The sequence below is a fragment of the Rana temporaria genome, chromosome 4, assembly GCF_905171775.1.
Source record: "Rana temporaria chromosome 4, aRanTem1.1, whole genome shotgun sequence".
Taxonomy (NCBI): Eukaryota; Metazoa; Chordata; class Amphibia; order Anura; family Ranidae; genus Rana; species Rana temporaria.
The window spans coordinates 199,578,436-199,599,354 of record NC_053492.1 but is presented as its reverse complement, the minus strand read 5'-3'; the positions used below and the strand labels follow the sequence as shown (position 1 = coordinate 199,599,354).

At 41.6% G+C, this 20,919-nt stretch overlaps 1 protein-coding gene across 1 annotated transcript in view; it reads left to right on the top strand.

Annotated features, from left to right (window-relative positions):
- The window catches only part of PRSS56 (serine protease 56), a 90,357-nt gene extending 72,511 nt beyond the window's left edge, over positions 1–17,846 (top strand). The window contains exons 15-17 of the mRNA XM_040349681.1: positions 2,136–2,213; positions 2,762–2,868; positions 16,776–17,846. Of these exons, the coding sequence (XP_040205615.1) occupies positions 2,136–2,213; positions 2,762–2,868; positions 16,776–16,949 (359 nt within the window). The 3' untranslated portion in view covers positions 16,950–17,846. The remainder of the gene's footprint in view (positions 1–2,135; positions 2,214–2,761; positions 2,869–16,775) is intronic.
- Positions 17,847–20,919: the final 3,073 nt, after the last annotated feature.

The following is a 20,919-nucleotide window of genomic DNA, read 5'->3' as shown; positions in this document are numbered from 1 at the left end:
ATTTAGATCAAAATGTATTCTTCATCATGTCTTTGGTAAAAAAATTAAAATAAATCCCAGGAAGTGTATATTGGTTTGCATAAAAATGATGGCTGCTACAAAAGATATTATTTATGCTGGATTTCTTTTTTATGTACTAGTATTGCCGGTGATCAGTGACTTTTATAGTGGGACTGTGATAAAATGCGGCACACTACCCGACACTACATGGGTACTGAATAACTGACACTGATATCACCAGTGACATTAATATCAGTGCTAAAAGGACTTTTTTTCCTGTTTTTCAAGCACATCGCCCCAGTGTGAAAGCACTCAGGCTTTCACACTGGGGCTGCAGAAGAGGCAGTTTACAGGCGCCTGTAAAACGCTTCAGTGTGAAAGTGACCTTATAGGTAAAATTGATCCAGGGATTGCCACTCTGGGGACCAGGAAGGATTTTTTTCCCTGCTGGAGTAAATCGGTTCATGCTTTGCTGGGATTTGTTGCCTTCCTCTTGATCAACTGTGGGAAAAGGATTATATATATTTATTTTTTAATATTTATTTCCACCCTTTTTATTAGTTGAACCTGAAGGATTTTTGGTCTTTTTTTCAACTATGAATCACAGCACAGATGGGGCATTTGACACCCATTTGCCCCCTACCCGGAAATGCTGGGTCACTTACACGTACCTGATCTGGTGCAGAGCGGCCCCCGCCCCCTACAGTATATGTGCGAGGAGTTGTTAATCGTTCCCAACAGATCACTGAAATCTGCTGATCAGGCCAATCTGACTGTCCCTAAATTTAGAAGAACTAAATGTGGAGGGAGAACGCTGGATGCGCAGGGTTCATTATTCTGGAACTCTCTACCTCTATACATAAGACGTGAGAAGGAGTTATTAAAATTTAGGAAGTTTTTAAAAACGTTTCTATTTTTTCAAGTGTATGGCCCTAGTTAGGGTAAGATATTAGTATTTTTAGCTCTTTTAAATGTTATTATGTGGTTTTATATTGTTATCTTATAGTAATGAGAGATGTGTTTTGTATTTGTATATGTTGGTTCTATGAGCGCATCGAGGCCTTCGGGTAATGACTGCGCTCCCAATAAGCATTTTAAATAAATAAATAAATGACTAAATCGTACCGTATAGTAACCATATTTTTTTTGGTTGCTATTTGTTGCTACACTTTGAGGACAAAGGGGCAGCAGACACAGTCAGAAGTGATTCAAGGGCATTTGATCCACGAAGAAGGAAGAATGAACCACCACAAAAGAAACTGGCTTATTCTTTTGTCTTATGCTTTCCCCAATTTCAGTAACCTCTCCACAGCTGTAACATCACATTTGCAGAGAGAAAGTTATTCGTATTCAAAAGTAGGATTGGGCTTCAGGGGACTACAGGAGAACTGGGATCAATCATATATATGCCCTCTTTGTACTTCCTCAGCACCAGGTTAATACTTGGGAACATAGTTGTGCCTGTTACAGAAAGATTTGGTGACCTAAAAGGAACATTCAAGCCTAATTTCAGTATTTTGGTGATCTGAGATCCCCCTGCTTATGGTGTAGGGGACGTATTCACAAACACACTCACAGTAGGCACCTTGTCTCAAATTAAAAATAAATTGTTAAAAAGGTCAGTACTGTACGAAGAATCCTTTTATGGCTATCAATCAGAATTATACCTGCCTTGAAATTAATTGTATTGTATTGGTGATGTAGGACAGTGGTCATCAACCTTGTCCTGCAGGGCCCACTAACAGGCCAGGTTTGCAAGATAACTGAAATACATCACAGCTGATATCATTTGCTCCTCAGTGATTGCAGTATTCTAGACTGCATCTCCCCATGGTAATACATAAAACCTGGCCTGTTAGTGGGCCCTGCAGGACAGGGTTGATGACCACTGATGTAGGATATTGAGTAAGTTACATAGCAAAAGCTTCAAAAAGTGCATTTACATTTATGCTGTTAGGGTGCTCTATGGAATATAGCAACAGATGATTACACAGGACTATGGTAGAAATATCAAGCAGGGAAAATGAGTGAATCTCCTTTTAGCATGTGGCAGAGTTGTCTGCAGAGCAATAATAGCTCATTGACCTGTTGCCTGGAAAACATTATCATATATTTACCTATGTTTTTTTTAACAGAAGATCTAGTTCCTGATCATTCTCGGCTACAGAAAAGGGACCTCACAAACATCAATGGAGAAAGAAAGGATTTCCAAGGTACTGTACAGCAGGTCCTGAGCACCATACTTTTAAATACAGACAGTACATTGTTGATTCTGCATGAATAAATACTGTAGTTATTGCTATTCTTTAACAAAATAAATGAGAAATCTGAAGCCAGCTGTGGGTCTTGGCCCCAGGGGATGTTTTTGTTTTTAGAAACCAATTCAGGACTACAAATTGGACTAAAAATTAATAAGGGTTCTTCGCAGAGGTGCATTTGGCCACTTGTGTGTTAATGGCTTAACTGGAAATACATTTGTGAATTAGAATTCACCAGTTTACCTGTATTTTTGAGTGTCCATAGGTTCCACTTACACTGGTTTATCATTATTTTATTTATTATTCTAGCTTTGTTTGTACTTTTTGGCATGCACAAGTATTTTGGGGAACTCTTTCCAAATCGGCAGTTCTTATGCAATTTTCCAAATCATTAATTGACTTGTTTACTTTCCAGCTATAGGTAGTGTATATTGGCGATTGCTTACAGTTTTCCATTCTTTAGTAGATGCCTAACCTAAACTTGACATTTTAATACTGCACAGGTTGCCAACATGTGGCGGAAGCACTTAGTGAAGTTGAGTCTGTAAAAGAGAAGTACAAGTGGATCTTGCAAGTACCAGAAAGAGAGCTGTCAATGAAGTTCCAGGAGGTGAGAATGGAAAATCGGTGCCTACTTTATTTTCTGGTCATTAAAGGTGCTTAAATATTGCTTCACAAGACAAATAATTGTGCCACAGTCCATGCATGGGTAGCACACAGTCGAATCAGGAAAATGGCATTACCTCACTAGACATAAGAGCTTCAAAGATTTTTATTATAATTTTGTTTAACACCTGATTCATCATGATTCTTCACTAAAGCCTTGTACACACGCACGGTTTTCTCGGCAAGAAAGCTGCTGGGAGAACTTTTTGCCGAAAAAAACGTGCGTGTATATGGTTTCTCGTCGGGAAAACTGCCGGGAATCTCGAAGAGAAAAATAGAGAACCTGCCCTCTATTTTTTTTCGTCTGGATTCTCGGCAGTGTTTTCCTGCTGAGAAAACCGAGCATATGTATACTTGCCTGCCTCCATAGAAACCCGTGCATGCTCGATGAGACTTTGACGCATGCACAGTAGCTTCCAAGGCATGGTGTAGGGTGTAGCAAGATGGCGGCGACGGCATCGAATGTGACGAACGCATGCTCATCATAGTCGATGACGTCATCGCGTTCTTGCCATTCAAAAGAGCGGCAGTTCTTTTGAATGTGTGTGTGTGTGTGTGTGTGTGTGTGTGTGTGTGTACACAGGGCTTGGCAAGAAAAGCTTGCCAGGAATCCTGTAGAGAAAACCAATGTTTTTTTTTTCCGATAGGATTCTCGCCTGTGTGTACAGAGCTTTAGTGGTGGGACTTCTATAAAGATGTGCAAAACATTTTTTCTCATATCCCTGTTTTTTTTTTTTTCGTAGCCAGCTTGATATCTTAAAAATAAGTCTGGCTTCAATATATTTTTTCATACTAAAGTGTATGTAAAGGCACGTTTTAGTTTTAAAGAGAATAGGCATTGATTAGACCCTTTGTCAAGGTTATATTGCTACCTGTGTCTCACTAAAAAAACTCAACGTTCTTCACCACTCTGTCTTGATGATCATTATGTCATAGAATAGAGAGTGAGGGAAAATACTACATTTTATAGTTTGCATCTGATTGAGATTTAAGGGAAAACCTTTGATTGGGACACTTATTCCTGTGACAACCCTTTAAGATGAGTATTTCATTCATTTTGGTTCATTTGATTTCCTTGCATTTCCTGTTTCTGCAGGACAGGAAGTATAATTAAATCTGTGTGAGACAAAGGCAGAACCAAACCCTGATAGAGGTTTCCACCCTTGCCTACTGTCCAAAACTAAAATAACAACGTTTTGGTCTTGCATATACTTTAAAATGGAAGAAAAGCCTAACACATACTTTTCTTAAAATGTTACCTCTCCCTTCCTCCTATGTTTTCTGCATACCCTGTTTGACAATGATCTGCGTACGTTGTAATTTTTAATCCACGCTAGTCCTGTCATGTGATTCTGCAGCTCCAGCTTCCCTGTGTCAGTGAGAAGAGAGGTGGGAGCTACGGCGACAGTTGGGCTACGGCCCCTAGAATTCACAGCTGTTATCGAGTGCTCCCTTGCACATGGAAGCAGGAGCTGCAGAATCACATGACAGGACTAGCGTGGATTAAAAATAACAAATTAAATTTTTTTTTACAAATTATGCAGAATAGGTAGGGGGGGGGGATTTTTTTTTTTTAAGATTAGTTAGTGTTGGGCTTTTCTTAGACTAGGTGCTTGCATGGTATATTAAGTAATACCTCTCAGAGAGATCATATGAACCTTGTTAATTTTTCCAGGCTAGTGCCAACTCTGTGCCGGCAAGGTCAGCAACCACTTTCTGGTTAGCCAAATACATGAGACTACAGCTTTGACTGGCCTCAAGTATCCTTTTTTTACCTGTTAACATGGAGGGCTATGGAGAAAGATTGAAGAGTATTAAACCTCCAACACCAGCTTATCAATTGAAAACGTTTTTCTAACCTGTCTGATTATTGATGAGTCTGCATTGGTGATGTCTAAGTGCACCGTAGACATTACACCATCATCCAAGTCATCAAACGGCTCCAGCTTTTTCCTTAACATGTAGTGAGAATGCTCCAGTTCATAAGATGTGTTAAGGTTTACATTTTGTAATATGTTAAAAGGAAGCAATAGCAGGCACCTTTCTCTGTCTGCATATAGTATACATTTTCTTTTGAAGTGTTCTGAGTCCCCAAACTGGGACATGTTAGCAGGGTATTGAATTATGCGCTGGAAGCTTCTTGTTTACAACAATATGCTTTAATTTTTTACATCATGGAGCCAGGAAGAGAACAAATAAGTTCATTGAACACAAACAATACTTCCTGTTATATTATAGAATGCATACTATAATACTACAGTGCCACATGCATAGATAACTATAATTCATACAGTATATAGTTCACAGTACTTTACATTACATGCTGTTGTCCTTCCAACAACCTTTTCAACAGCATGAGCTTTGTCAAATTATATTCAACTTCTTCGGAAAAAGAAAGGCTTGGTGAGTGCATCGCCAGTCATCTCCTCTGATGGACAGTATTGAATGTCAATAATACCTTGCTCTTGATTGCCCCTCAACAGGTGATACTTGACGTTGATGTATTTTGGTCCTCTATAAGCATGTTGTCTTCAAAAATGGGAATTGGTTTTGACATGTGTATCCCAATGTTCACAAGAAGTTGATGAATCCATATCGCTTCTTGACATGCGTATGTTGCTGCAACGTACTTCAGTTGAAGATAGAGCGACAGTTGCTTTAGACTAGACCAACTTATGATTCCTTCTCCATACTGTAAGATAAATCCACTTGTGTTCTGTGCAGTAAGGATGAGCCGAACACCCCCCTGTTCGGTTCTCATCAGAACTTGCGAACACACCAAATGTTCGTGTGAACTTTAGAACCCCGTTAAAGTCTATGGGACTCGAACATTTGAAATCTAAAGTGTTAATTTCTTTATCGTTACATCACGGGACACAGAGCGACATTCATTACTATATGGGTTATATGGAGTACCTTCAGGTGATGGACACTGGCAATCTCAAACAGGAAATGCCCCTCCCTATATAACCCCCTCCCATAGGAGGAGTACCTCAGTTTTTACGCCAGTGTCTTAGGTGTTGGTCATGGTTTAGCTTGCCTCCGCATCCTTGGGATTAGGTGAGCTAACCGGTTCTGTCCAAAGGCCTCAGCGCTAAAGTGGTCAGTAACCGGACCCCAAACCCTTGGGGTATAGCCCATAATGCTTTTCTTTTTAGAGAGCTGGACCCTGGGCCCAGAACTTAGAAACCTTTGGGTGCCTAATGTTTCTGTTGCCAGAGTGCTATATGGGCCCAGGACAGTGGATCCTTCATAGGAACCCAGGGCCTGAAGGTCTAGACATCCCCACGGAGATGGGGGAAGATTGGGCCTCTTGCTTGGCAAAGTCCTGCGGCATGGAGCAGGTAAGTGAGGGGAAAACTTGCGGAACTTGGTTCTTAGCAGGTTTTTTCTGGGGGGTCACAGGGGACATGCCTAAAGTTATGCGCTGCATCTGGCAAACTAGTCACATATCTTAATGATAGGATGGCTCTATGTGTATTATTCCCCATAAGAAGTGACCTCCCTTGTAGTGTTGGAAAAGCATTTGAGTAGGGCCTGTGTAATATAAAATGTATGTGTGTGTCAGAGAGCTATGCTTACCTGCAAGCCTCCAGGCGATGCTCCATCAGTCTTCCTCCTCAGAGCCTGCTAAGCAGGCAAAACGCTGACCTCCTCGTGGTTCCAGCTGGAGCAGAGAGGCTCCCTTCCCCCCAACCCCCCCCCCTATCGGCGGGCGTGCGCGCGCGCGTTCACGTGTTATAGGCGCAATTCGCGCCGTTTAGCTGAGGGGGGAAGGGCGGGTCAGTGGTTTAAGGAAGGGGCGGCCCTTCCTTTTCGTTCCAAACAGCATTCGATACATAGGAACTGGGGAGGAAAGACCAGAGCGGCAGCACGGGGCGCCGAGGACACACAGTGGCCAAAAAGAATATTGCAGTCTTCAGAAGACTGTTTTCAAGCCTAGAAATAGGCTGTTTCTTAACATCTCATAGTTTTTCTTGCAATACTACTCAGGGGGACAGAATGATTTTTCTTTCCTGGATTTGAAAAAAAAAAAAAAAAAAAAAAAAGGTCATCTAGGGGAGAGGAAGCATTTTTTATCCCCCAAACAGGTGTTTGGGCAATTAACTTTTATAGTTCCAAGTACCAATAGGTAGCAGGTGTACCTCGGTATTGTACCATGGCATCCGGGTCAGAGGGTACAAGAGGTGGGGATTCCCCCAGAGAGTATGAGGTCTCGGACAAAGCTATGCCGCTGCTTTCCCCTCAGGGAGCCTTGGGGCCATCGGGATCTGGGGCTGGAGCTGGCGCGGGTCAGTCCAACCCTAAGATGGTCACGGACGAGGTATTACTCACCTCTTTAAGAGAGATGGAGAAAAGAATGGGAAAAATGATAGCCACAGCTATGCGGGGCAGTAAACGGATTAGATCTCCGTCGCCCGAGCGTGGACCCTCAGAAGAGGAGGTCCTTTCCTCAGGGGAATTGGACGATCTCTTGGACAAGGACCAAGTAGGTTCAGGGATCGAAGATCCGGATACAGAGGAGTCTGGAGCAGTCTCCCAAGGGGAGGGCTGGTGGATTCAAGCCTTAACGGACTTGGTCCATAATGCATTCAACTTGCCAGTACCAGATCTCCAGGTATCAACGGTTTCAGCTTTGGGCTCACTGAGGGCGCCTCAAAGCAATGCAGTGTTTCCGATCCACCCTCTATTAGAGGGAGTTTTGTTCCAAGATTGGAACAAGCCAGATAAAATCTTCTTACCACCTAAAAGATTCTCTGCCCTATATCCTATGGAAGATACATTTTCCAAGAAATGGGCTACTCCTGCAGTGGACGCAGCCATCTCATGTGTTAACAAATCGTTAACATGCCCTGTAGAAAACATACAGGTATTCAAGGATCCAGTTGATAAACGCTTGGAAGCACTACTTAAGAACTCCTTCACTACGGCAGGGGCAGTAGTACAGCCAGCGGTGGCTGCGATTGGGGTTGCTCAAGCATTATCGGATCAAGTTAAGCAGATGCTTAAACTTATTCCTGCCCAGCAGGCAGAAGAATTTTCGGATGTCCCTAGGGCCATATGTTTTACAGTAGACGCAATTAAGGATTCTATCCAGCAAGCGTCACATTTATCGTTATCCCTTATCCATATGAGAAGACTCTTATGGTTAAAGAGCTGGGAGGCCGAGCCCCCATGCAAGAAGCTCCTGGTAGGGTTTCCCTTCTATGGAGGACGACTCTTCGGAGAAGACCTAGATAAATACATTCAGACCATTTCAAACGGCAAAAGTACTCTCTTGCCAACTAAGAAGAAGTTTCAGGGGCCTGCGTTTAAACGACAGTACTCCCCTGGGCAGGGGCCCTCTAATGCCAAACAGTATCGACGGCCTCCTGCGAAAGCAAACTTCGGCTTCAACAGCAAGTCTCAAGGACAGGCTGCTAGAGGCAGAAAGCAGTGGTTTCGCAAACCAGCAAAACCAGCCCCCAAGCCCTTATGAAGGGGCGCCCCCACCCACGAAGGTGGGGGGAAGGCTGCGACTCTTTTCAGAGGTTTGGGAAGCCAGCATTCCCGACGAGTGGGTACGGTCTTCCGTGGCCACGGGCTACAAATTAGATTTCCTAAAGTTTCCTCCTCCTCATTTCCAGGAGTCGAGGATTCCAAACGATCCGGAGAGAGGAGCCGCATTAATGTCGGCATTAAATCATCTACTTTCCCAGGAAGTAATAGTAGAAGTACCAGTCCTGGAACAGGGACTAGGTTTCTACTCCAACCTATTCATCATCCCGAAGTCCAATGGAGATGTCAGGCCAATTTTGGACCTAAAGATGGTAAATGCATACCTAAAGATCCGCTCATTTCGGATGGAATCCGTGCGGTCAGCAGCTGCCACACTCCAAAAGGACGACTTCATGGCGTCCATAGACATAAAGGATGCCTACCTTCATGTTCCAATTTATCAGCCACATCAAAAATATCTACGCTTCATGGTGGCTTCGCGTCACTTCCAATTCGTGGCGCTTCCCTTCGGGTTGGCTACGGCCCCCCGGGTGTTCACGAAGGTCCTAGCTCCAATCCTAGCCAAACTAAGGATCCAAGGGGTCACGATCCTAGCATACCTGGACGACCTCCTAGTCATAGATCACTCGTCTCCCGGCTTGGAGCGAGCAGTGGCCCTCACGGTCCAATACCTCGAGAAGTTCGGCTGGGTCCTAAATCGAGAAAAGTCAGCTTTCCTGCCCACAAGGCAGTTGGAATATCTCGGCATGAGATTAGACACAGAACAACAAAGAGTGTTTCTACCTCTGAGGAAGGTCAAAGCCATCAAGGAATTAATCCTACTGGTTCTAAGCAAAAAGGAACCGACTATTCGCCTATGTATGAGGTTACTAGGCAAGATGGTGGCCACATTCGAGGCGGTACCATACGCCCAGAGTCACACTCGCATCCTGCAGGCAGCCATCCTGTCAGCATGGAGCAGAAGGCCACAGGCCTTGGATATCCCGTTGCCGCTCTCATCAAGAGTCCGACAAAGTCTGTGTTGGTGGTTAGACCCTCAGAACCTACTGAAGGGGAGATCTTTCAGCCCAGTGGCTTGGAAGATAGTGACCACAGACGCCAGCCTGACAGGCTGGGGAGCAATTTTGGATGGTTGCACTCGCCAAGGTACTTGGGCAAAGCTAGAGGAGCAGTTACCCATCAACATCTTGGAGCTCAGAGCTGCTCGACTAGCCCTCAGGGCTTGGACGTCAAAATTGCAGGGGTTCCCGGTGAGAATTCAATCAGACAATGCCACGGCTGTGGCATACATAAATCACCAAGGGGGAACCAGGAGTCAAGCCGCTCAGAGAGAGGTGAGCTTGATTCTCCTATGGGCAGAGGCTCATGTGCCCTGCGTATCGGCAATATTCATTCCCGGAGTGGACAACTTTCAGGCGGACTTCTTAAGCCGCCAGACTCTATGGCCGGGGGAATGGTCTCTGCATCCACAAATCTTTCAAGCACTCTGCCAAAGATGGGGAGTGCCGGACGTGGATGTCATGGCATCGAGACTCAACAAGAAGCTAGACAGGTTCATGTCCCGCTCAAGGGATCCGATGGCCTGTGGAACCGATGCGCTGGTTTGCCCTTGGCATCAGTTCAAACTTCTTTATGCGTTTCCCCCGCTTCAGTTACTACCCCGCCTGCTGCGCAGGATCAGGGTGGAGCACATACCAGTCATCCTGGTAGCTCCAGCATGGCCCAGAATGGCATGGTACTCACTAATCTTAAGGATGGTAGTGGGAGACCCTTGGACTCTTCCTCTACGGCCAGACCTGCTATCGCAAGGTCCGATCCTCCACCCTGCCTTACGGCATCTAAATTTGACGGCCTGGAAGCTGAATCCCTGATTCTCAGGGGTAGAGGTATGTCTCAGAAAGTAATCTCTACCCTAATCAGAGCCAGGAAACCGGTCTCTAGGGTGATTTATCACAGGGTCTGGAAGGCCTATGTAGGTTGGTGTGAGTCCAAGCTATGGCTTCCTCGCAAATTCAGCATTGATAGAGTTTTAAGTTTTCTCCAGCTAGGAGTGGATAAAGGATTGGCATTAAGCACAATCAAGGGACAGATTTCTGCTCTGTCAGTGTGGTTTCAGCGGCCACTGGCCACCCACTCGCTGGTTAAGACCTTCCTTCAAGGGGTCTTACGTATTAAACCTCCAGTTAAATCCCCGCTTTGCCCGTGGGATTTAAACCTTGTTCTGTCAAGTTTACAGAAACAACCGTTTGAGCCGTTGGCTGAAATTCCTTTGGTTTTACTGACAAGGAAGTTAGTATTTTTTGGTCGCCATAGTTTCCGCAAGAAGAGTATCGGAACTGGCGGCCTTATCCTGTAAGGAACCATATCTTATTTTTCATAAGGACAGGGTCGTTCTCCGCCCTCATCCTTCCTTCCTACCGAAGGTTATATCCAGTTTTCATTTGAACCAGGATTTGGTATTACCATCCTTCTTCCCTAAACCTACTTCCAGAAAGGAAGGGTTGCTGCATACCTTGGATATCGTCAGGGCCATGAAGGCCTATCTTAAAGCTACAAAGAAGATCCGGAAAACAGATGTGCTGTTCATATTACCGGATGGGCCCAAGAAGGGGCAGGCAGCTGCAAAGTCCACCATTTCTAGGTGGATTAAGCAATTAATCACTCAGGCCTACGGCTTGAAAGGGTTGCCTCCTCCAGTATCATTAAAGGCTCATTCTACTAGGGCCATGGGCGCCTCCTGGGCAGCACACCACCAGATCTCTATGGCTCAGGTTTGCAAGGCGGCAACCTGGTCTTCTGTCCACACGTTTACAAAATTCTACCAGTTGGACGTAAGAAGGAATTCTGATACAGCCTTTGGGCAGGCAGTGCTGCAGGCTGCAGTTTGAGACCCTCGGATTCCGGGGGCTCCTCTTTTTTGAGTTAAATTTAAAATTTAAGATTATTTTTCTCAACTAAGTTGGATTTATTATGATTTGAATATTCTCTAAATTAAATCCTTTTGTCTTGGAGATGTTCTCCCTCCCCTCATTGTAAGCATTGCTTTGGGACATCCCATATAGTAATGAATGTCGCTCTGTGTCCCGTGATGTAACGATAAAGAAAAAGAGATTTTTAATACAGCTTACCTGTAAAATCTTTTTCTTGGAGTACATCACGGGACACAGAGCTCCCACCCCTCTTATGGGGACCATTTTGGGAGACATACTGCTTGCTACAAAACTGAGGTACTCCTCCTATGGGAGGGGGTTATATAGGGAGGGGCATTTCCTGTTTGAGATTGCCAGTGTCCATCACCTGAAGGTACTCCATATAACCCATATAGTAATGAATGTCGCTCTGTGTCCCGTGATGTACTCCAAGAAAAAGATTTTACAGGTAAGCTGTATTAAAAATCTCTTTTTTAAAGGCTAATATGCAAGTTATTGTCCTAAAAAGTGTTTGGGGACCTGGGTCCTGTCCCAGGAAACATGTATCAATGCAAAAAAAGTTCTAAAAACGTTTGTTTTTTCAGGAGCAGTGAATTTAATAATGCTAAAAGTGAAACAATAAAAGTGTAATATTACTTTAAATTTCGTACCTAGGAGGGGTATAAAGTCAGCATGTGAAAAAGCGCATGTTTCCCGTACATAGAACTGTCCCTGCACAAAGTGTCATTTCTGAAAGAAAAAAGGCATTTAAAACCGGCTTTGCGGCTCTAATGAATTGTCGGCTCTGGCAATTCAGAGATGATTCATTCATAAAAAATAAAAAAGTTGGGGGTCCCCCCAAATTCCATAAACAGGCCCTTCAGGTCTGATATGGATATTAAGGGGAACCCCGCCATCAATTTAAAAAAAAATGACATGGGGTTCCCCCTAAATATCCATACCAGACCCTTCAGGTCTGGTGTGAATTTTAAGGGGAATTCCACCCCAAATTTTAAAAAAAAATGGCGTGGAGTTCCCCCAAAAATCCACACCAGACCCTTATCCGAGCATGTTAACCTGGCCGGCCGCAGAAAAGAGGGGGGGACAGAGTGCGGCCCCCCCTCTCCTGAACCGCACCAGGCCACATGCCCTCAACATGGGGAGGATGTCCCCATGTTGATGGGGACAAGGGCCTCATCCCCACAACCCTTGCCCGGTGGTTGGGGGGGGTCTGCGGGCGGGGGGCTTATCAGAATCTGGAAGACCCCTTTTAACAAAGGGGACCCCCAGATCCTGGCTCCCCCCCTATGTGAATTGGTAATGGGGTACACTGTACCTCTACCATTTCACGATGGAAGTGTAAATAGTTAAAAAAAAAAAACAGACACCGTAGAAAAAAATCCTTTATTAATAAAAAAAAATAAAAAAATAAAAATCCAGCGATGTGAATCCACTCTCGGCCCAGCCGATATTACACTTTTATTGTTTCACTTTTAGCATTATTAAATTCACTGCTCCTGAAAAAACGGCCGTTTTTAAAACTTTTTTTTTGCATTGATACATGTTTCCTGGGACAAGACCCAGGTCCCCAAACACTTTTTAGCACAATAAATTGCATATTAGCCTTTAAAATTAACACTTTAGATTTCTCCCATAGACTTTAACGGGGTGTTCTGCAGCTTTTCGAATTTGCCGCAAACATCCCTAATTGTTTGTTGTTCGCCGAACAGGCAATGTTCGGGTCGAACATGAGTTCGACTAGAACTCGAAGCTCATCCCTACTGTGCAGTCACTGGCCCAATCAGCATCCACATATCCGACCAGTTTTGGATTGGATGTTGCTGGTAACTGTAACTTTATCTGAGTTGTTCCTTTGACTTATTGTATCACTGTTTTTACTGCGTTCCTGTCATGCTGACAGGGAGCTGAGACATTCCTGCATAGTATGCCCACTCCTGGGGCTTTGTCTGATCTTGTTAGTGTCAACATATAGCAGCTTGCTGATTGCTCAGCGATACATGTCATTGGTGGGTAGCATGTTTTCTGCTTCATTGCTCATTTATTAGCCTTGCTCCATAGGAGTTTTCGCTTCTTTTCCATCTTGCATATGGAATTGCTCCAAGATTTCTGAGATTGGTTGAGGAGATAACTTCCATCTTCTTCTCTCTGTTCTTATGTGGATAAGCTGGTCATCTTCCATTAATAAGCTTATGGTCGCTTTTGCCTATCTATCCTTCCTGTCCCAGTCTGCAGTCTTTTTGTGGGTCTGTCTGTATTCAGCACTTGCCATAAGTCATCCATGCTAAAAAGCATTTCTAGCTTGAACTTCCACAGCTGGCAATTTGCATTGTTCAGCTTTGCTATTGTAAACTTCACATACGAACCACTTGCTATCTTACAGGAGCTTGTATACAGTACTCACTGAGTTCTCTTTCCAGTGCCTGGGACCCACAACCTGTTAGTAGGGTATTGAATTATGCTCTGTTAGCTTCTTGTTCACAGCAATACACTTTACGTTCATGGAGGATTGCAGTACATATCTTTAAGTCATGGAGACAGGAAGAGAACAAACAAGTGCATTGAACATAGACAATACATCCTGTTATATCATAGAATACATACTATAACACTCTAATACAGCGCCACCTGCTGCATAGATAAGTATAATGCATACAGTATATAGTTCGCAGTACTTTACATTACATGCTGTTGTCCTTCCAACAGGACACTCGAGTGTGTAAATATTGGCCTCTGCTAAGAAATGGGTACCTTGTACCTACTGTGGTGCCTTAATTAAGTGAAGCCACGCATCACTTTGGAGCACTATGGATGTATGGAAGGTCATCGGGCTAAGTTCATAGTTCAAGCTGGTATTTGCCTCTTAGACAGCCGTACGTTTAGGTGCTCTAGAAAAAAAACTGACTTGCATGTACTGTAAATACCTGTAGGTGCCTGTTATTGATTAAAAAAAAAAGTAAATGAGTGCAGCGTTAGAATAGTCTTAGAACAAACTAGGACTAAGATTTACATGTGGAAAATGGAGGGAAGAAACTGCACTAAAAACACTAAACAAATAACTGAAGAGCCGTTTCACAGTTATTCAATTGGGAGCTGCGATTTTCATGTAAACATAAATACAAGAGCAAAACTGTGGAAGAAAAAAATAAATCGCACTTACCCTGTGACCATTCAATATTGAATTGAGATAAATAAATGAATTGTAAACTAACAAATGTCCAATAATGGAACTGTTGGATATCCCATATATAAATCAATATTGTGATAAATTCATAAAGATTGATGAAATAAAGAAAAATTTCAAAAAAGTCCTCAACAGTGTTAATTATTGAAACCAAAAAATTGTGTCCATAAAAAATGGTGTCTATATATAACTTTAAGTAATAATGCTAAACACCAGTGCTCTGTGAAAAAAAAGTCCATATGATTGTAAGATGTCGTATCCAAAAGCACAATCCACCACCAATCGGCAGAAATTACTTCTTACCAGCTTGCCACGATCCCCCATGACAGAGGATCAAAAGAATGTTTGTAATATATCCGCTTTCTCCAAAAAACGGCAAACACAAGCACGGATCTTACGCAGTAACTTTCGACCAATGAACCATCAGCAGATGCACGCGATACATAGAAGCTATAAACGCTCCATATAGCGCAGTAAGGTATAAAATATTTATTAAAAACATATAGTAGTACACTTACAATTATGCAGTTTAAAAGAAGCCTTTAAGTCTGTTGTGCTGGCCAGTGCCCAAACAGACACCTGTTCTTCTGGGAAAAACACGTGGAGCACGAGGTGATGTTGGCGCGTCGCTCCACCCCCCAGTCCATTTAGTAAAAACCAACTTCGTCCAGGGGCACGTGCTGACGTCACCTCGTGCTCCACACGTTTTTCCCAGAAGGACGGTGTCTGTGCCCCGGCCAGCACAACAGACTTAAAAGCTTCTTTTAAACTGCATAATTGTAAGTGTATTACTGTATGTTTTTAATAATTTTTTGTATATGTTAATGCACTATATGGAGCATTTTTATCTTCTATGTATCGCGTGCATCTGCTGATGGTTCATTGGTCGAGAGTTACTGCTTTAAGATCCATGCTTGTGTTTGCTGTTTCTTGCATAAAGCTGATAGATTACAAACATTCTTTTGATCCTCTGTCATGGGGGATCGTGGCAAGCTGGTAAGAAGTCATTTCTGCTGATTGGTGGTGGATTCAACATGGTTGCTTTTGGATACGACATCTCACAATCATATGGACTTTTTTTCACAGAGCACTGGTGTTTAGCTTTTTACTTGGTTATATATACACCAATTATTTTTAATGGACACAATTTTCTGGTTTCAATAATGAACACTGTTGAGGACTTTTTTCAATTTTTCTTTCTTCAATCTTTATGAACTTAACACAATATTGATCCATATATGGGATATCTAACCATTCTAATATTAGACATTTAATTGTTGGTTTACAATTCATTTGTTTATCTCAATTCAATATTGAATGGTCACCGGGTAAGCACAATTTAAGATTTACATGTGCATTGTAGGTTGAACTATATTAAGTGAACATTAATACATAAGCACAAAAATGTATCAGCTAGCGAAGTCCAAAGTAAAATCTTTAAGGGTGTTCCAACATGTGAACAAGAGGTCAATAAAAGTCGTCAAAAAGAATTTGTGAAAAAGCTGGTCATAAATGTGAATAAAACATTTTGCCAAAAGTAGACGATCTACCAGCAGAGACAACAGATGCTTGCCAGAAGGATTGAACTCAAATAGGTGTACACCTAGTGAGCCAATCAAACTGTTGTTATATTAAACCCAGGGAAGGCTCTCCTAGCAGACACAACCTCCAGATAAGTTATAGGCTCAAGGCGGTGGACCTCAATTGGTTAGTTATATTGACAATCAGTCCAAACATCCATTTTTAAAAGAACAAAGGCATATAGCATAATTCCGTTAAATAGGTAAATATTTTATAAATAAAACAGAGTTACACTTAACATTAGATATTTAATAAATAAAACGGAGTTACACTTAACATTTCTGTAGTAAAAAAGTGCTTGTAAAAGAACAGTGACAGTAGAGCTTTCCGACACGTTTTGTCTTGGACTTCATCTGGGCCTGTTATTGATTGCCAGTGGAAGAATAAACTGTACCCCTTTAGGTTTGTATTGAGCATGATCACAAACCTATACATACCTTCTGAGTTTCTGATAACCTGGTTTCGTTTTCTTCCAAAAGCGTTAATTCCGGAGTAGAAAACATGAAGGTTATGTGGTGGGGAGATACTGAGACAAATACTATTTTAACATAAAATATTTTCATTGTCTTGCCAGTCTTTTGTAATATAAGCATCAAATAAACAATATAATATTGATCACATTGACATAAATAATGGTATTTTATATCTTCATTCTTTCAGATCCTGGTGGACCTTGGGTCAAAAAATGGGAAAGGCTTGTATAGAGCTCGGGTTCGAGTTTGTGTGGCTGGGAAGTCCATATCATTTATCAGTCTTGTTGGTCTGGAAAACAGTTCTTTTTACCGTACTATGCCAGGACTCATTGCTCTCTCAATGGACACCTTAAAAACTTAAGAAGCTCAGTGTTGCATCAAATAACATGAAAAAGAAAACAAAGATATTATTTGGACAAAGGGTAGTAAATCCCTTTTGCTTGTTCATTTAAGGAGCTCAAAGGGAAGGCTGTGGCTACACCTCACCACAGTACACTGTGATTAGTGCAAGTGAATAATATATTTGTCAGTTGTCTCTAATGGCTAATTTGACAATGAAGATGCTGGACCTTTGAACTCTTAACAAAACAAAGAAATATTTTATTTAATTTTTGATGGCAAGAATTAAGCTTTTTTAATCGTCAAGATCCAAAATCGTATGCCACCCCATTACTTGTTTCTGTGGTGAACCAAATTCAAAAAGAAAAGTTAAATGGATATTGAAACAGTATGATTAGTATTTATAACTGCACTTCAAGGACCAAGCATGATTTGTAACACTTAAAAACCATTGCACTATGAATACTTTGGGATTTTTATTTTATGCACTATGATTAAAATGTGACAATGGAAAATCTCTGCAGCTCTTTCTACCTTATTCTCTACACAAGCATGGATTGGCTTATCGAATTCACTTTTTGATACAGAAGAACATAGGAATGTGCACTTTCCACAAGTACTTCCTGTATTTCTGAACTGCCTATCTGCACATTAAATGCAAAGTTTCTGAATGAATAATCTGGACAACAACTTAATTTGTTGCTTGAAACATTTATTGATTAGAAAGAGATGATCCTATTAAACAGTGATTAAAACAAACCTGTCATGAAAAATCAGACCTGCCTGCAGCAACCCCCATTTAACACCCATTCAGACAAGCAAAGCTTTGGTGCTTTCTGGTAGTGTTGAAACGTCCTTGTCCCTTTAACCACACAGGATTTCAGACCCCATATGGCACCACCTTAGAGGAAGTAAACCCCCCCCCCCCCCCCCGAAAAACGGAGGAAAAAACAAATCCTGCAAGAGAAAGGCATAATGAGCTAGTATGAATAGCATACTAGCTCATTATGTGGCACTTGCCTGACATCGAAGTCCTCCTCGTTCCCCTTCGCCGCCGCCATGTCCCCTTGCATCTTCTTCCTGTTATCGCCGCCCCGGCGCTGTGATTGGCCGGAGCAGCGATGACGTCACATGCGCGGGAATATGGCATTAACCCTGATGATGGCATTCACAAAAACAGCACGCTCAGTGCACCTACACCGTTGTCTACAGCGTGCATGTGCCGTAGACATCGGCGCCTGTCATGATTGTAAATCTCCTAAACTGTGTAGTTTTAGGAGATATTTCTTGCACCTACAGGTAAGCCTTAATCTAGGCTTACCTGTAGGTGCAAGTCGTGTGGTTGGGTTTACAACCACTTTAACCACAACAAAAACCAAACCAACCTGAAAGAGAAAAGTTAAGAGAATAAACAAGACAAGAATGTTGGAAAATTTTAGGCCACGACCCTTTTTTTTTGTGGTTAAAATATATCATACAGTAAACTTTATTTAAAATATTAACCATGAACAAACCAAACTTTTTTTAATTTAATACCAAACACGCAAAGCTCAGTCACCAAGACTCAAGCTACATGTAAACAGCTCAATAAAGTAAAAAGTAAAGGAAGGGATGGAGGGATTATAACAGTGCCTTACCAAGTCACATTAACATTGGAAACAAAATTAAATGAAGACAGAATTTTATTCAATTGAGTAAAAATAAAGTCAATCAGTCATAGAGATCTACACCGAATTGTATTGAGTATAACACAATGTCCCAACATGTTTCACCAAATCATTGGCTTCTTCAGGGGTGTGGAATTCATTCAGTGTAGTGAATATAGTCTGAGAAAAAAAATATTGGCAAAATTGCATACAATAATTTTCCAAATCAAGCTGAAGGTCAAAATATGTCCGAACATAAAGGGACCAAATATGGAAGCCTCAGTGCACAAAGATAATTTCCCAAGATAATGCCAGAAGGCCCATGATGTCACCTTGGCTGGAAAATGGGGTGTTGGATAAGTGTATTTTTCATCTAATGCATGCACTTTTTTAAAAATGTGATGCTGCCTCTTCGCATGGGGGAATCTAAAGAATGAGCAAACCTTGCACAGCTGCGAGGACTAAACACAAGGCACGGCCTCCCAGACTTTAAGGTAGAGCAGGATGCTGCATTGAAATATCTGCAGGTCAGCCTCCATTTTTATCTCCAGTTTTTGGAACAAAGCACGGAACATTTACAAGTAAAATGTTTTTAAAATGCTGCAAATTTGTTATTTTTAGAATATTTCACACCCCTAAGCCTTCCCAAAAGAGAAAGTTGGTATAGCTGTAAAGGGTGGGCCAACACAATATTGAACCCAATGGACCAAGACTGGGGATGCCATTAAAATTCATGTGCATGTAAAGGCAGGTGTCCCAATACTACTAGTAATATAGTTTATCTAAATTTTTACATTTTTACAAGCATTGGCACTGTAACAAATTTTTCTGTCAATTAGTGCCTCTGTGCGGCTGACAATAGATCTGCTACACAGATTTGAACTTCAACTGTTAAATGGACAATAGGTCCCAACAACTAATATGAACTTTTTTTCCTCTGCACCTGCTGGGGTATGTTACCCCTCGCTTGTCCTTGTCTTCGAAATGCAAGTTACATATATGTACCTCTTCATATATGTGTAGTGATCATGTATAGTGTCCAACACAGAACCATAAGGTCCAATGTACTGAAGTAAGAGAGTAAATTAGGTTGTTCCGCAGCAACTCACACCAGGTTCTCCAGAGAACGCATTTAATGGATCTTCCAATAACATACAAAGTCCACAGACGATACAAGAATCCAACAGAGTAATGTAGTGTCAAAGTCTCATCTTAGAGAATACATGTTCTGATCCCTTCTAGATCTGTGCCTTCACATGGTCATGCAGAGAATACATGGGGGTTTCTTCTCTAAATGGTAGCCAGAAATTCACAACATTATATATTGTTTCTTTTGAATAGCTGAGCAATTTGATTGGTTGTCTCTTAATTGAAAGACAGCAGGACATATTTACCTGCCACTCTTAAAAGACAGGATGTGACTTCAGCCGAAGTCACTAATTAGTATGCATCCTTGCATACTAATAAGCCCCCCTCTAATAAGTAATTAGATTGCATGTGATCTGAATAATGGTTCGATATGTAAAAACGGCTCCATCCTGTCTCTGTCTTTTTTGACAATAGACAAACCTCTTTTGACTTGCAACATGTAATCACAGGCCTGATGTGTAAACTAGACTTATCATTTAATCTAATTCAACTGATTGAGTAGTGGTTTGAGACTCTTCCTGTCTCTTTGAATCACAGGTTTGAAATCCAGCCTGTATATGTTAGACTCATACAATATAGATATATATATATATATATATATATATATATATATATATATATATATATATATATATATATATATATATATATATATATATATATATATATATATAAACATACATATCCATATATTACAACATATACTACTACATATTCCCCCACTTGGATCGGTTCTAACTACTAGAACTGATCCATAAATCAAGCATTATGGTTTGAGGTACTGGATGCTTTACAATGGCTCATATGAAATATTAAGTTGAGACTACAATATGCATATAATTGCTATATGATATGTAATTTTGGGTTGTTGATGTATTGATTGTTTTATACTGATTATGTATATATATTTCTAGTTAAGACTACTTGCCCCAATATCCAAGAGCACTGGGTCCTGAGGAAGTTGTCAAGTGAAATGTCTCAGCCTCTAACCTCTTGGTCAAATTTATTTTCTGGGGTCCATAAAATGAATGAATAGTACCATTTTATATCGTGTTGGTTCCTCACACTGGGTGGGCCATGTTATTCAAGTTTTTATCTTGTATGATGTATGATTTTTTAAGATAATTTTGTATAACTTTTTTAAAGTGTCTGTCCCATTTGTACTATTAAATTACTACTATAAAATTTGGGTTTAGT